Here is a 14,711-nt window from a genome sequence, read left to right on the forward strand (position 1 = left end):
AGGGTGGGATGCACCAACAGCCTTCACTCCTCACCCTCCGGGGACTAAACAACCAGAAACCTCCAGCAGCCTGGACTGGGGAGACTCCTCTGTGCTCATGCACCAGCCCAAGGAGTGCTCCAGGGGATGGAGATGCTCCAGAGGAGGGAGTATTTCAGGTGATGTGATGCTCTAGGTGAGAGGTGCTCCAGCTAAGGGGGTGCTCCAGGTGAGGAGTGCTCCAGATGAGGGAGGTGCTCCAGGGGAGGAAGTATTTTAGTTGATGTGCTGCTGTAGGTGAGAAGTGCTCCAGGCGAGGAGTGCTCCATGGGACGGGGTGTCCCCTATGGGACACCATAGGGGAGCACTGTGGCCCTGGAGGAAGGCCAGTGTGGCCACAGCTCCAAGAGCAAGGGGCCAGGTATAGGGCACAGCTGGGGGCCGGCGGTGCTGGAGACTCGGGGTTTTGGGGCTGCAGCAGAGCAGACAGAGCCCTAGGAGGATGGGGCCGAGTCCCCTGCACCACGGGGAGAACAGTGGCCGCCATCAGCCACGGAGGAGAGCAGCCGGCTGGACGGGGAGGGTGAAAGAGGTGGAGGAGGGAGCAGAACCCACTGGCATTCGGGAGGCAGGCTTGTACAACGGTATTTCACATCCCTCCGAATAAATATTTTTCTTCGCTCAGATCCTTCCAAGGCAGGGAGTCTTCTGAGGCCCCGCTGAGGGCGGAACTTGCTCTCTGCATGAGGTCCTGGCACCTCCTGGAAGCAGGAGGTCAAACCCTGTCCTCCAGGTCACGGTCACGCACCCTCCACACCGGGGCCCCCACGGGGTGGAGGATGAACTGGAAGGCCAGCCCGCTGGACTTGCACACCAGGGGCGACCGTGTGGGTGACAGCACTCAGTCACCCCAGAGGTCTGCACGCGTCCTATTCTGACTGCCCGTGCCAAGCTCCCTGCTTTGACCAGAATTAGCACAAAGGCAAGACACTGATTCTTGAGCCCCTGCCACACGGGAAAGCCGCCGTCACCCCAGCCTCAGCAACCGGATCCGGGGCCCTGCACACAGCAAAAGCAGCGCTCCAGCTCGCAAACAGCTAGGCTCCCCCCCTGCAGCTGCCCCCACCTCACAGCAGCCCCACTGGGTCCCGCTTCCCACCAAACGCTGCGAACACCAGCTGTTTTCATTTCCCTCTCCCCCTCCAGGGCCTTCCCTCTTGGCCTTAAGGCTCCTCCCCTAATATGAAGACCCCTGTCTGCTCTCCCCACACCTGATCCCTCCCCAGTCTCTGCTCCCAGGAGACCCCGGGATGGGGTCCGGGATGGTCACCATTAGCCTCCATTCTCTGCTCTGAGCCTGCTGGGAAGCCGGAACAGAGTCCTGCACACCCTCCCTCTGCATCCCACCCGGGCCCCTCTCCCAGCCTGGTCCCTACACAGCGGCCATTACCAACACCCGCCTCCAGTGGGTTCCAGAGCGGCCTCGCCAGGCTCAAGTCCTCAAAACCTAAAAACCCGTGCACACCCCTTCCGGGGTAACTTCGCCCACCCTGCCATCCTTGGGGTCGCCTGTCAAGTGTCCTGTGCTCAGGAGCGACGCCTCCAGCCCCCTCCCGCGGTTACTGTCACGTGGCCCTCTTGAAATTTCATCGCGCTTGTCACTCCCTTGTAATGATCTGGTGGTCACTTGTTTCTCGGCTCTGCGGGAGAGGGGCGTCCCCGCTGCGGGGGGTTCTGGACTTGGCACCCAGCAGGTGCGCCGGAGACGTGAGGGCCATGAAGGGGGCTTGGCCGCCCGCTCCGCTCCGCAGGAAGGGCTGGGAGGGGGAGGGGGGCACCGTCCTTGCCCTCGAAGGTGGCATCCCAGGGTCGGGACGCGCGGGGCCGGCACCTGTCTGCGCGGGACCACGTACCCCCGAGCCAACCGCCGGCGCCAGAGAGCTCGAGTCCTCTCCCCCCGCAGGTCTCCGCGCAGGCAGGGCTCTCCCCGGGCAGGCGGCTCTCGGGCTGCGCGCCCTGCCCGCCCCGCCCCGCCCCGCCGTGCGCGCGGGTCTGCTGTTGTGCGGGCGCCCGAGGCGGAGGGGCAGGGGTGCCGCCGGGCCGGCGCGTGCCCGTGGGCGCGCGGCAGGGCGCGGCGGGCGGGGCGGGGCTCGGCATCCTCGGCGCCCCCGCCCGGGCTCGCCAACCGGATTGGCTCCCGGCGCCGGGAGCGCGCGAGGGCGCGGCGTGTAGAGCCGGGCGGGGGGCGCGCGCGGCGCCGCCGGCGGCCGCGGAGGAGCGCGGGGAGGAGGGCGCGGGGAGGGAGGAGGCGCCCGCCCGGCTCCCTGCAAAGCGGCCTTATTTATCTGGGCACTGCCTCAGCCTCCCCGGTGGGAGGCTCGGGCAGCCGATCCTCTCCCACCGGGGAGCTCCTCTCCGGGCGCGGCCGAGGGGGCCGGCCAGGCCGGGGCGCGGGGCGCGGCTGGGCCCTGCCGGCCAGGCCAGCACCTCGGCCGCCTCCCCGCTTCGCCAGCGCCCATGCCGGGCTCCCCATGACGAGAAGACGCCCGGCGGACAGCGTGGCATGAGCCAGGTGCCCGGGCCGAGGTAAGGTGTGTGCACCGGGCCAGGTTGTGGAGCCGGGGAAGGGGCCAGGCCACGCCATCGCGGCGGCCACAATGAGGAGGGGGGAGGGGGCTTCGGACAGGGCCGCCAACACCCCCCGGGTCTCACATACGCGCGGCCGCTTCCCAGGCGGAGGCCACTGAGCCTGTGGTCCTGACAGGCCCTCCCAGGGCTCCTGACCCCAGAGGCTGCCTGGTTGAAGCACGCTCCCCACAGCCACTGGACCAGGGCTGTGGGCCGGTGCCGCCCGACCATATCTCGGTGGAAGCAGAACTGCAGGCCCCCAGCCAGCGTGGCTGGGTGAGATCCCGGACCTCCTTTGAGCTCTGAGCTTCCCTCCCAACACCACGAGCCCCTGGGCCTATGAGACAGGTGATAGACACAGTTCCACTCCAGGAGCCATGTGGATGCATGGCGGGGGCCCGGTCTGCCCTGGACACCTGGGCCTGTGTGGAGCTGCCGCCACAGCAGGAGGATGAGGGGAAAGGAGGAGGCTGGCCACGTGCCTGGTCCCGGAGGAGGGGTCGAGCCTTGGCCAAGGTTGGACGGCCTCAGAAGGGAAACCGGGCACTCTGAGACTTGCTAGGGCAGGGGTCTGGCCTCCCGGGACTTCAGGGGAGAGAGTCCCCCACCCATCACCCCAGAAGGAAAGCAGGCCTAGCTGTTGGAGCCTCAGGGAGCCCACGGCCCAGTGGCCACTCCTCCAGCCCCTCCCGGCCTCTGCACAGGAAGCCTTCCCTCCAAAGAGAGGACAGATGGCGGATGCCGCTTCACCTGCCCACTCGGTCAGTCCCTTCCCGGTACCCGCCACCTCCCAGGCCCCTTCTTTCAGCCAACGCCTTTGAGCGGAGGCCTGGGCTGGGTCCCTGAGAGGGCAAAGGCTTGAAGGAGACTTGCTGGCCTGGCAGGAGGTGGCCACAGGTCTGGACCAGGAGCTATGGGGACAAGGGAGATCCAAACCCCGGTCATAAACGTGGGCAGTGCAGGGCAGACTGTTCAGGCCCCAAGGGCCCGCCGTCTCCGCTACTTGGCTCCCCTCTTCCTCAGCCACCTCTCACTTGGGCCAGGCCTATAAGTACCCCTGGTGCTGGGCAGGCTCTCTGGACAGGCGCTACCCTCCAGTTCACACCCACTTCCAGGGCACTTCAGTGAGTCCTCTCTCCCAATGGAAGAAGGACACAATTAGCCCTGAGGTAGGGTCTCCTGTGGCCCTCGAGACCGCTGGCCTGGGCCCAGGAAGCCTGCGCTGCTGAGAGCCAGGGCGACATCTCACCCCAAGGTAGGGCCCTGCTCGGCTGCCTGCAGCCCCATCTTGTCACACGTGGGTGCTCGCTGCCATGCCTCAGAGGGGAAGAGTGGAGGTGGCAGTGAAGGAAGGCTCTGTGGGGTAAGTGGGTGGTTCAGAACCTTCCCCACCACTGGCAGGTTGGAGCCGCAGCCAGACCAGTCACAGAGGGTGGGCTTGGACCCCATCGCTTCACTTGGTGGGGAAGAGGGGGAGGGTTTGAGACAGCCACCCAAAGAGGCAGACACTAGATGCCCCCAGTCTAGGCACTGGGGGGCTCATCCTCCAGAGCAAAAGAGCCAAGATGAGGCGTGGAGCCCAAGCCCGTTCCCCAAGGTGCCCAGTCCCACCTGGCCAAGCTGTCTTGAGCTTGACCGCAGGACTGGGTCTGATGAAGCACCGATTGGGTCTCTTTTGAAGCCATGTGCTCACTCCCTGGAGCCCCCGGGGCACGGGTGGGGCAGCCTGCACCCCAGAAGCATCCCTGGGCTGGGGGCGGGAAGGGAGTGCTGCCTGGCACATGTGCAAAGTGACAGGGATGTGAATGTGCCTGAGTCACGGGGCTTGTCATGGAGTTTGTCAGCCCGCACCGTGTCCCCAATCTCAAGCTGGTTGTCACCCCAGTCCCTGGGGATGTCACTGCAGATCGACCCGATGTGAATTTTTCTGGCTACCCACACCCTGCCCAGCTCCATGGGCCTCAGTGGGCCGGGGGAATTGGTCAGTGCAGGTCCTATCAGGGCCAGACCCCTCCAGCATTCACGGTGGGCTGTGTCAGAGTATCGGGGATGAAGGAAGAGATCTCGGAGTTGGGGGCCATGAGGAGTGGAGCGTTTCCTAGGCACGAGCAGTCCAAAAGAAGAGAGTCCTGCAGCTTGCAGCCTCTGGAGAGAGAGCAGGGGCATGACAGAGACAATGCTGGGGGAGACCACTAGCCTAAGGTCACAGGCTGGGAGAACACAGGGGACAGGAGAAGCAGAACAGGGCAGAGGAAGAGGCCTCAGGAAGTGCACCTGGCCAGCGGCAGACCAGCTGGGGGCCCAGGGTCACCACCTGGACCTCAATGCCTAGCTTGGTCTTTGGAGGTCAGACAAACTGGGGTCAAATCCCAGCTTTGTGCACCTTTTGAAAATTCAGTCTCTGAGCCCCACTTTCCCCACGCCTGGTCAGGCAGTGTGTGAAGGGCTCAGACCAGCAATAGAGGAGTGGCACTGGGAAGAGCAGGGCAGGACCAGCTCCTCCCTCCCTTCTGGTGGCTCCTGTCCCCTCTCCCTGGATCTGGCCAGATTATGAGGGATGGGCAGGCAGCCTCCTTAACCCTGCAGCTCCCATAGTGGGGACTCAGCCAAAAAAGAGATGTGAGCCATCCTCTTCCCATGGGCCTGAATAATTGCAAGGCCCACCCTAAGCCCCAGGGTCTTGGGCGCCTTCTCAGAGACTCTGGCACCAACCCAACCCAGTGGCTGCCCTCACTGTGGACAGTGGCCTCTGCTACAACCAGGATTAACAAACTGAGCTACAAGCAGCTCCCCTACCATCCACTGCCCTCTTCTTCATCTGGCCTGTCTTCCATCAAGCCTCCTGGGCATCTGGCAGCCATATCCCTTTCTGCATGACCCTGCTGACTGCCATTATTCATTCATTCATTCATTCATTCATTCAGCCAGCACTCAGAGGCCACTCAGTCATGGTGCTGCCTGTCTTCAAGAAGTCCCCAGCCAAGGGAAGAGACAGATGGATGGACAGTAATGACTGAGACCCTGGAGATGCTTTTTTTCAGGGCTGGGGAGTCCCGCAGGGGGAGACCGGGGTGGTGCTCACACTGAAGGATGGAGGGTAAGGAGCTGGCAGGGTTAAGAAGTGGGGAGGCCGACTGAGCAAGCAGGGGGCCCATCATGTGCCCTGGGAGGGGATGAGGAATACAGAACAGGGGGTCTGGCTGGATTGTAGGGCCATGGCTGAGGAGGAACCAGAGGCGAGGCTGTAAGGTGGACTTGCTAGGTCTCAGGGCCCAGTGACTTGGCCGCAAAAGAAGCAGTTCCTTTCAGAGCCTCAGCGTGGGCATCTGGAGACTGTCGGCCTGGGAGCCACCAAGTTCTGGAGTCCTCCCAGGAACCTGGAGCCCCCGCAGCCTATCCCAGGAGGACCTCCTCCAGAATTCCGCTCCACACGGAGGCACAAGACACCAGGGGCTGAGGCTGAGAATAGTGCAAGTTTGGCCATCTTTTTTAAACGCCTCTTTTCCTAGCGTTAGCTCCTAGTGCTTAGTTCTAAAGGAGGAGGCAGACCACATAAGACTGGCCACTGCCCCTACCCCATCCTGACTATTAACTCCGGGCAGGTCCTCTGAGCCCCAGTGCATGCAGTAGGGACAGGAACAAGTACCAAAGAGGTTGGGGTCTCGCAGCCCATCTGGCTGGGTGGGTGGGACCAGGCAGAGGGCCACTTGTCCCAGCCCCCTGCAAGAGACCCCCTGCCTAACTGACAGGAAGACTCATCTCTGACCGCAAGCTCGGTTCTCCCCTAAAGCCCTGACCCCTGGGCCAAGCTGTGGCTGTTTCCAGTTTTCAGCCACAGAGCAAGGATTGTCAGGCTGGGTCAGTGAGGCTGGAGTGTGCAGGTGGAGCCCAGCAGGACCATGGACAAGGTCAGGAGCTCAGCGCTGCTTCCGCCGAGAGGCAGCTCCAGGCGAAGGCATAGCAGAAGGGCTGACCCACTGGCAGGCAGGGCAGTGCCTTCTGGCCAGGGATGTGAGTGTGAGATAAGGGGCAGCCAGGCCTCGGACACCCCCACCCCCACCCCCAGGCGGAGGCCATCCTCGACCTGGCCCCTCCCTCCCGTGGGCTCTCTTCACCCGCTGGCTGTTTTCACCAGCTCCACCCTGAGGCCTGAAGAGGGGATGGGACTGTGGGCGCGTGCAAATGTGAGCTCCAGTGGGGTGGATGGGGGGCGGGGGAAGAGCCCTGCAGATGCCCGGGGCATCCACGTGCACCCTGCCCCCCCCCACCAACTCAGGCACTCCACGTGCACACCCGTGGCTGGGAGCATCTTTAACCTAAATCGGCACTGCTCTTGAGTTATTTCTCCCCTGGTGCCACCTCCGCCGCCTCCTCCGGATCTTGGCGGAGCGGGCGGCTTCTCGCCCCGCCCCGTCGCCTGCTGAGCTGGGTTTGCCGGGGCCGGCCCCCCTCCCCACCCCCACCAGCCGCTGTCCGCGGTGGAGCCCGCCGGGGCCTGGCCTCCGAGCACGCGCACAGCGGCTGGAGGGGCGCTGTCCATGGTGCTGCGCTCCGGGGCCGAGCCAGCCGCGCCTGGTCTGCGGGAAGCGGCGGAGGCCGGGTGGGCGGCGCGCCCTGAGCCCTGAGATCCTGGCGCCGGGCACCGGGGACACAGAAGGTATTCAGGCTGGGGCTGCCTCTCTGAACCCAGCACAGCCCACAGGAGGGAGTCGACAGGACGACAGGACAGCCTCTCCTCTGGTCCCAGGAGTGGGCGGCCAGTCGTGGGCTTTACCCTGTCCCTCCATGAGGCACTTCTGATCCACAACGGTCTCCTCATCACATACTGGTTTTAAGAGATCTGGGGCAGCCCTCGTGTCAGGCTGCTCCCCCTGCCCCCCGCCCCAACACACACGGGGCTGACATGAAGCTAGTGGACATTCGGCGGATGTTGTTATGAATGTCGTGTTTTATCCAGTGTGAGGCTGCTACTATCTGGTCATGAGCTGCAGTAAAGGGACAGCCAAGGTTGGGGAGCCTCCCCTGGGGAGGGTGGGCCTGATGTGGACTGCCAGGCTGGGGGCTCATGGCTGTCAGAACAGGAAGGCCTTTCGACCCAAAGCTGAGTTGGTAGCCATGAGGCCATGTGTTCCTGTAGACCCCTGGTCCCAGCCCAGGTCAGCAACCCCTCCACAGATGTGGAAGGCCAGCAAGGGTTGTCCTGTCCAGGGCTTGGAAGCCAGTGGAGGCATGGTGCTGGGTAGAGCAGGGCAGGGTGGCTCACTTCCCTCCCTCCTAATGGCTCCTTACCCCTTCCCCTCAGGCCGGCCATGGGGTCCAGAAGCAACTTCCTCACCACTTTCCAAATGCTGACTGTGGGCCATACACTATGCTTAGCCCTTGTCACATGTTGTCCTGTGGGGGTGTATCATCCTTTCTCAGGCTCAAAAGTAAGGCAAGTGAGTCTCAGAGAAAAGTGCCTCACTGAGGCCACAGAGCCAGGGTGTGTGACCCCAGAGCTTGTATGCCTGAACCACTGGGTGCACTGCCTTTCCGTGGGACGTCTAGAGTGGGGGTGGGCGAGAGAAGATCTGGAATGTGGAGCAGATGGTGGTACTGTGAGGGTCCCCCTGCCCCCCTCTCCAGGGCTATCTGTGTTCAAAGCCATCTGCCACCCATTCACAACCTCAGAGCCCTGGTGGTGGTGGGAGGGGCGCATTGGGGGGGTGGCTTCAGTCCCACCCTATGAGGAACTCTCTACAAATATGCTTCCACGGCCAGCCCTAGTCCAAGCCTCGACTCCACCACTTACTGTGACCTTGGGCAAACAGTTCATGCTGCTTTATTTTCCTCATCTGTAACAATGGGCACGGTCATCATAGTACGATCCTCAATGGGTTAGATGGAGGATTACAGGACAGTATGTGTCCAGGGATCATTGTGCTGGCATCAGAGTAAACCTCGGCCTTTCTTTTGGGTAGATTAGGAACCACAGAACCTCCAGTAGGCACTGACATTTTCAGGGGCTGGTGTGTGAGTCTCAGACAGGGTCCTGGAACCACTCCTCAGAGGCATGCTGGAACCCCACAGTGGAGATGCAGAGGCCGCCCCACACCAGCTCCCTCAGTCTCCCAGTTCCTACCCGGGTAGAGGTAGGCCTGGCAAACACTGATGTTGGGCATCAGGGTAGTAAAGGGGAAGGGAGGAGTCCCAGGCAAGTGTCTGTCTGTCGCTGCCTCTCTTCTCTCATCTCTAAAACAAGAACCATAGTACCTAGCTGTCAAAAAGATGTGAGTACTGGTTGAGCTCAGTGCGCATAGTAGGTGCTCAGGGAGTGTCATAGTCATGAACAGCCCTGATCTCACAGTCGGGGAAGGAGGGACTTGGATTCAGATCCTTTCTGTTGGGTGGTTCTGGGAGTGCCAGGGGAGGAGATGCCCTGGGGTGGGAAGGAGCCCAGCCCTGCTGCGGCAGGAGACTCATTACCCCATCCTGGACCCTGTCTGCAGATCGAGCGAGGAAGATGTCGAGCCCGGGTGTGGACGGCGACCCCAAGCCTCCATGCTTGCCTCGAAATGGCCTGGTAAAGCTGCCGGGCCAGCCCAACGGCCTGGGTGCAGCCAGTATCACCAAGGGCACACCAGCTGCCAAGAACCGGCCCTGCCAGCCACCACCCCCACCCACCCTCCCACCGCCCAGCCTGGCTGCCCCACTGCCACGGGCTGCCCTAGCTGGGGGCCTGTGCCCCCCAGCAGGGCTCCCCCTTGGTGGACCAGCCTCAGTCCCAGTTCCTGGGCCCCCAGTGGAGCGGCCACCACTGGCCACAGATGAAAAGATCCTCAATGGCCTCTTCTGGTACTTCTCAGCCTGTGAGAAGTGCGTGCTGGCCCAGGTGTGCAAGGCCTGGCGGCGTGTGCTCTACCAGCCCAAGTTCTGGGCGGGCCTCACACCTGTGCTGCACGCCAAGGAGCTCTACAACGTGTTGCCTGGTGGCGAGAAGGAGTTTGTGAACCTGCAGGGCTTCGCTGCGCGTGGTTTTGAGGGCTTCTGCCTGGTTGGTGTCTCCGACCTGGACATCTGTGAGTTCATCGACAACTACTCCCTCTCTAAGAAGGGCGTCAAGGCCATGAGCCTCAAGCGCTCCACCATCACCGATGCCGGCCTGGAGGTGCGCCCCACCGGTGGCCTGGAAGGGACAGGGGTGGGGTGGGCAGGGCCAAGCAGCAGCAAATGAGCTGGGGGTGGGGGGAGGGAGGGTGCCCCCAGGCATACAAGGAGCAAAGGAGCTGAGGGCGGTGCTGGTGCTCTGTGGATCATGTCTCTGGGGGAGGGGAAGCAGGACTGGTTACAGAACTGGGGGGACCCAATCCAAAATGAAAATTCAAGTCCCTTGTTCAAAGATGGTTAAGAATTTCAAGACAGCAACATCAAAGCAATCAGTCAAGTGGGAGCCCCCTCTGAGCTCAGAGCCCTACATGCCTGTGAGGCCAGCCTTGGGTGGGTGGGTGGGGGGGGGGGGATGCTGCAAGGGAGCAGGCGCTCAGGCCAGAGGAGCAGCTGTGCAAGCTGCCCCTTCCCCAGGGCCAGGACTCTAACCATCAAATCCTTAACACCAAGTGCTCTGGAGCCCCTGCTCTGGAGAGGCCCTGAGCTCCCAGGTCCCCCTGTGCTCTGCCTCTTCTCTTAGAATGTTGTGGTGATGTGAGAAACACACTGTGACGTGCACTTGTCCTGTTTTACACCCGTCTACACTCGAGAACACTGCTTTCTGCCCCTCATCGGGCTCCTTCCGCCCCGCCCCCCCCCCCCATCCTCACCACGCCCTGCTGCCCGCAGGTGATGCTGGAGCAGATGCAGGGGGTCGTGCGCCTGGAGCTGTCAGGCTGCAACGACTTCACCGAGGCGGGGCTGTGGTCCAGCCTGAGCGCCCGGATCACCTCGCTGAGCGTGAGCGACTGCATCAACGTGGCCGACGACGCCATTGCGGCCATCTCGCAGCTGCTGCCCAACCTGGCCGAGCTGAGCTTGCAGGCCTACCACGTGACGGACACGGCGCTGGCCTACTTCACAGCACGCCAGGGCCACAGCACGCACACGCTGCGTCTGCTCTCCTGCTGGGAGATCACCAACCACGGCGTGGTCAACGTGGTGCACAGCCTGCCCAACCTCACCGCGCTCAGCCTCTCCGGCTGCTCCAAGGTCACCGACGACGGCGTCGAGCTCGTGGCCGAAAACCTGCGCAAGCTGCGCAGCCTTGACCTTTCGTGGTGCCCGCGCATCACCGACATGGCGCTCGAGTACGTGGCCTGCGACCTGCACCGCCTGGAGGAGCTGGTGCTGGACAGGTGCGCGCGACCCCCACGCCCGGGCAGTGGGGGAGGGGGGGCGGGGCGGGGCGGGGCGGGGCCTTCTGAGCCGGGAGCCTAGACCAGTGGAGCGACCAGTAGCAGAGTGGCGCTGCCGCGTGATGGGGAGCGGGTTGAGGACCGGCGCTCACAAACCTGGGATCCAGAGTGGCCCTGTAACAAGGGTGGGGCTGAACCGCCCCCCCCCCTCCCGGAACGGGTGGTGCCACCAAGCAACCAGGGTGGGGGTTGGGGGGGACCTGGCTGGGGAGAGTCTGTGGAAAGGGAAGCGCTCTCATCTGTGCCGGCGGAGGGAAGCTTCAGGCCTGGACACGCCGGGAAAAGCAGGAAGGGGCGGAGCTGAGGGGCGGGGTGTTTCAAGGTGGGCAGCGCACCTCTGTTGCACCCACAGGTGTGTACGCATCACGGATACTGGCCTCAGCTACTTGTCCACCATGTCGTCCCTCCGCAGCCTCTACCTGCGATGGTGCTGCCAGGTACCCGCCCTCCTCCCTCCTCGCCTCCGGAGACTGGGGAGCGGAGATGGGGGACTCGGCCCTTCCCGGCCGCTCAGCCCGCTGCCCTGATCCCGGAAGGGTCAGAGGAAGTTTGGGTCCCTCCACGCCTAGCGCGCGACATAGGCCGAGCGCCCGGACTCCCTGGGGCCCTCAGCGCCACTCCCCCGCTGCCTCCTGGCTCCTTGGGAGGCCGAGAAACCCCCTTTTTGAGCCCTGCCCCCCTGCGCCTCCAACAGCTCCAGGCCCAAGGCCTGACCCTAGAAGTGCCCCCCCCCCTCCCCGCCAGCGCGCGATCGGAGGTCGTTAACCCGCCCTGCCCTCCCCTCCCGCCCAGGTGCAGGACTTCGGGCTGAAGCACCTCCTGGCCATGAGGAGTTTGCGGCTCTTGTCTCTGGCAGGTGAGACCCCACCCGCCCCCACCTGGCCCTGCCGGGTCCCTCGCGCCGATTCATACCTGGGGCTGACTCCCCGGGTCCCAGGGCCGGGTCCGGAGCGAGACGCCGGGCGAGCTCCGCCGGCCCCCGCACTCAGCCGCCGCCTCGCCTCCCGCCCGCCGCAGGCTGCCCGCTGCTGACCACCACGGGGCTGTCGGGCCTGGTGCAGCTACAGGAGCTGGAGGAACTGGAGCTGACCAACTGCCCCGGGGCCACCCCCGAGCTCTTCAAGTACTTCTCGCAGCACCTGCCCCGCTGTCTCGTCATCGAGTAGCGCGGGCCTCCCCGCCCCCGGCGCAGGAAGCCGCCACGCTCCGGGGCGGGACGCCTTCTCCCGGCCCTGCCCTCAGGGGAGCCCTCGCGCCTGCGGCCCAGCGCGGGAGGCAGGGCGAACCTGGTGACCGCCCGGCCCCCGCGCCCCTCCTGGCCCCGCCCGGGCGGGGAGGGGCGGCGGGCGGGCCCAGCCCCACGCACGCACGCACACTCGGGGACTCTGTGCATGCCCCTCGTGCCCGCACTGCACGCCCGCCCTCCACCGCACCACAGCCGCCTCCATCATTCGTACACCCGCTGGGGTTGGGGGGGGGGGTGGGGCCGGCGCTCGGTCCTAGGGGGCGCTTTGAGCTCTCCTGACCGTCGCCCTTACCACCTTCCCCGCCACACCCCGCTCTGTCTCCCCGCTGTCCCCCCATCTCGGGCAGGGCCCGGAGGGACTGAGGGGAGCTGAGTCCCCCAGGACACAGGGGCCAGAAGAGCCCCAAGGGCTTCCCGCATCTTCCACTGCACCGCGCCTGAGGCCCTCGGAGGGGTGCGAGGGGAAACAGGCCACCGCCAAAGCCATGGCCCGCCAAGGAGCCCAAGTCCCTCCCGCCCGTGCCCCACCTCATGCCAGCCTGACCCCATGAGACCTCCCCTTTTCCTGGCCACTGTATGAGGCAGTCCCCTGCTCGCCCCATCCCCCACTGTCAGGTCTATGGGTCCGTGGGCCAGAATGGGGTGGAATTGGGTTGAGGGAGGGACAGCCCTGGCTGACAATGATATTGGTGTAATCAACATTAACCGAGCCGGCTGCAGCTTACCTCAACCCGGGCAGGACACCACCACCTTGAGAAACCACAAGCTGGAGCGACCCTCAGGCCCTGCAGGCCTTGCAAACAGCCCTGGGTGGACCCCACACCAGTCCCTGTAGCCAGCTAGGCCCAGCCTCCTCAGCACCACACTTTATCCTGGGCAGGTCTCTGTCAGGTGGAAGCTGGAAAAGCGGGCCCCAGCCAAGGCTCAGGATCAGCGCCAGCCAGCAACTCCAATCTTACGGTGGCCAGCACACCCTCAGCATCCAGAGGAGGGAGGGCTCCTTTCTAGCTGCCCCCACCCCCTCCCCAGCTTCCCAAACCTCTGCCTGCCCAAATGGGCTCTCGCCATGTTCTGTCCAATCCCAAGACATACGGAAGTCCTGGGGATGCTGGCACATCTTGGCAATTGCTGAGGAGGGGGCTGGGACCCCTTTCCATCCCAACCTTGAGCCCCAGGAAATACAGTGCCCACACCCAATCTTGGGACACCCCCTGTCTGGTTGGAAGAAAGTAACCAGTTTCCAGAGAGCCAGAGAGTGAGCGAGAGAGAGCGAGCGAGAGAGAGAGCGAGAGCGAGCGAGAGAGCGAGAGATGCTGTTGAAGCAGAGAAACAGTTCAACAGCCCAAAGATTTCCCTGTCCTGGAGTGCCCACAGGAAGCTCCGGGGCTGAGGTGGTCAGGAGCCAGTTTCTTCAGCCCCTCCTCCCCACGGCTCCCTAGTGGGGAGGAGGCAGCTGTCCATTTGTCCAAAGTATTAATGCAACTGAAGCTGTGATATTTCCAACGACTGTAGGAGGAAAAATTAAGGGGAGAGAGGAAAACAAAACAAAACCAACCAACCCCTAAAATCATTTTCTTATTGTACATAACGACCTCATTCTCCTGTATATGCGGAAGATATAACCTTATATTTGGTAAGTGTTTCTTGTGCTATTTTATCACGTGACCTGTTTATAAAAATATATATTAAAAAAGTTGTAAAAACACGTGTCTGAGTTGTTTTTAGGTCATCCGACCATGGCAGGGGAAGGTGTATCTGCCCAGGGTGGCCCGAGTCTCTGGACTCTTGTGCACCGCTCAACTCATCACACTTTCTGGTTCTCTCAACACGCAGAGGTTGGTGCCACTGTGCAGACTGGGAACACAGCAGCGACCAGTACAGACGGTCCCTAAGCTTTCATTGCTTTGGGGAGGAGAGAATGATACCAAAGTCATTACATAGACGATTAACCTCAAAATATCTAGAATCTAGTCCATCCTTCCAGAAGGGCAAAAAGGAGCCCTGTTCCGTGCATTGGGTAACTGAGGTTAAGAGGGGGGCAGGGATGTCCTATAATCATACAGTACAGCAAGGACCGAACAGGACTCAAAACCAGGAAAGAAAGGACGGCTCAGAGAGGGTCATTCGATTGCCGCGGGGTGGTGTGAACCAGCAGGATCTGTCAGGCACCGGAGTTTGTGGAGACCAAGACAGGCATGATCCCTGTCTGATATACACTCGTGTGCCACACGGCCTGATATACACTCGTGTGCCACACGCAATGACCAGTAAACGAAAGAATGCGTTTTGACAAGCACTTTGGAGGTGACAGTGACTGGAGAGGCCACATGTTAGATGTGGGGGCCGGGGAAGGCCTTTGACAACGAGATACTTAAGCCGAACCCTGGAGCGTGGAGAAGACGCTTTCTGCAGAGCGGAGAGTGCAGAGCAATCGCGTGGCTCGGACAGGAAAGAGCTCGGCGGGCTGGAAGAAG

The 14,711-nt window shown here is 63.0% G+C and overlaps 1 protein-coding gene across 2 annotated transcripts; it reads left to right on the forward strand.

Annotated features, from left to right (window-relative positions):
- The first annotated feature begins 2,286 nt into the window (after positions 1 to 2,286).
- Positions 2,287 to 13,942, forward strand: FBXL16 (F-box and leucine rich repeat protein 16). Of its 2 annotated transcripts, none has more exons than XM_023246478.2 (6): positions 2,287 to 2,570; positions 9,096 to 9,754; positions 10,423 to 10,931; positions 11,344 to 11,428; positions 11,784 to 11,847; positions 12,009 to 13,942. In XM_023246478.2, the coding sequence occupies exons 2-6, from the start codon at positions 9,110 to 9,112 to the stop codon at positions 12,155 to 12,157; spliced, it is 1,452 nt and encodes a 483-aa protein (XP_023102246.1). In that variant the 5' UTR covers positions 2,287 to 2,570; positions 9,096 to 9,109; the 3' UTR covers positions 12,158 to 13,942. The 2 variants fall into 2 exon arrangements, with proteins under 2 accessions (XP_023102246.1, XP_023102245.1); XM_023246477.2 differs by having other exon boundaries at positions 2,288 to 2,565.
- The last annotated feature ends 769 nt before the right edge of the window (positions 13,943 to 14,711 follow it).

Source organism: Felis catus, chromosome E3 (genome assembly GCF_018350175.1).
Source record: "Felis catus isolate Fca126 chromosome E3, F.catus_Fca126_mat1.0, whole genome shotgun sequence".
NCBI classification, from domain to species: Eukaryota; Metazoa; Chordata; class Mammalia; order Carnivora; family Felidae; genus Felis; species Felis catus.

Coding starts and splice junctions, on each gene's coding strand:
- FBXL16 (XM_023246478.2), top strand. CDS start 9,110: ATGTCGAGCCCGGGTGTGGACGGCGACCCCAAGCCTCCATGCTTGCCT. Junction 10,932..11,343: donor GAGGAGCTGGTGCTGGACAG/GTGCGCGCGACC, acceptor TTGCACCCACAG/GTGTGTACGCATCACGGATA. Junction 11,429..11,783: donor ACCTGCGATGGTGCTGCCAG/GTACCCGCCCTC, acceptor CCTCCCGCCCAG/GTGCAGGACTTCGGGCTGAA.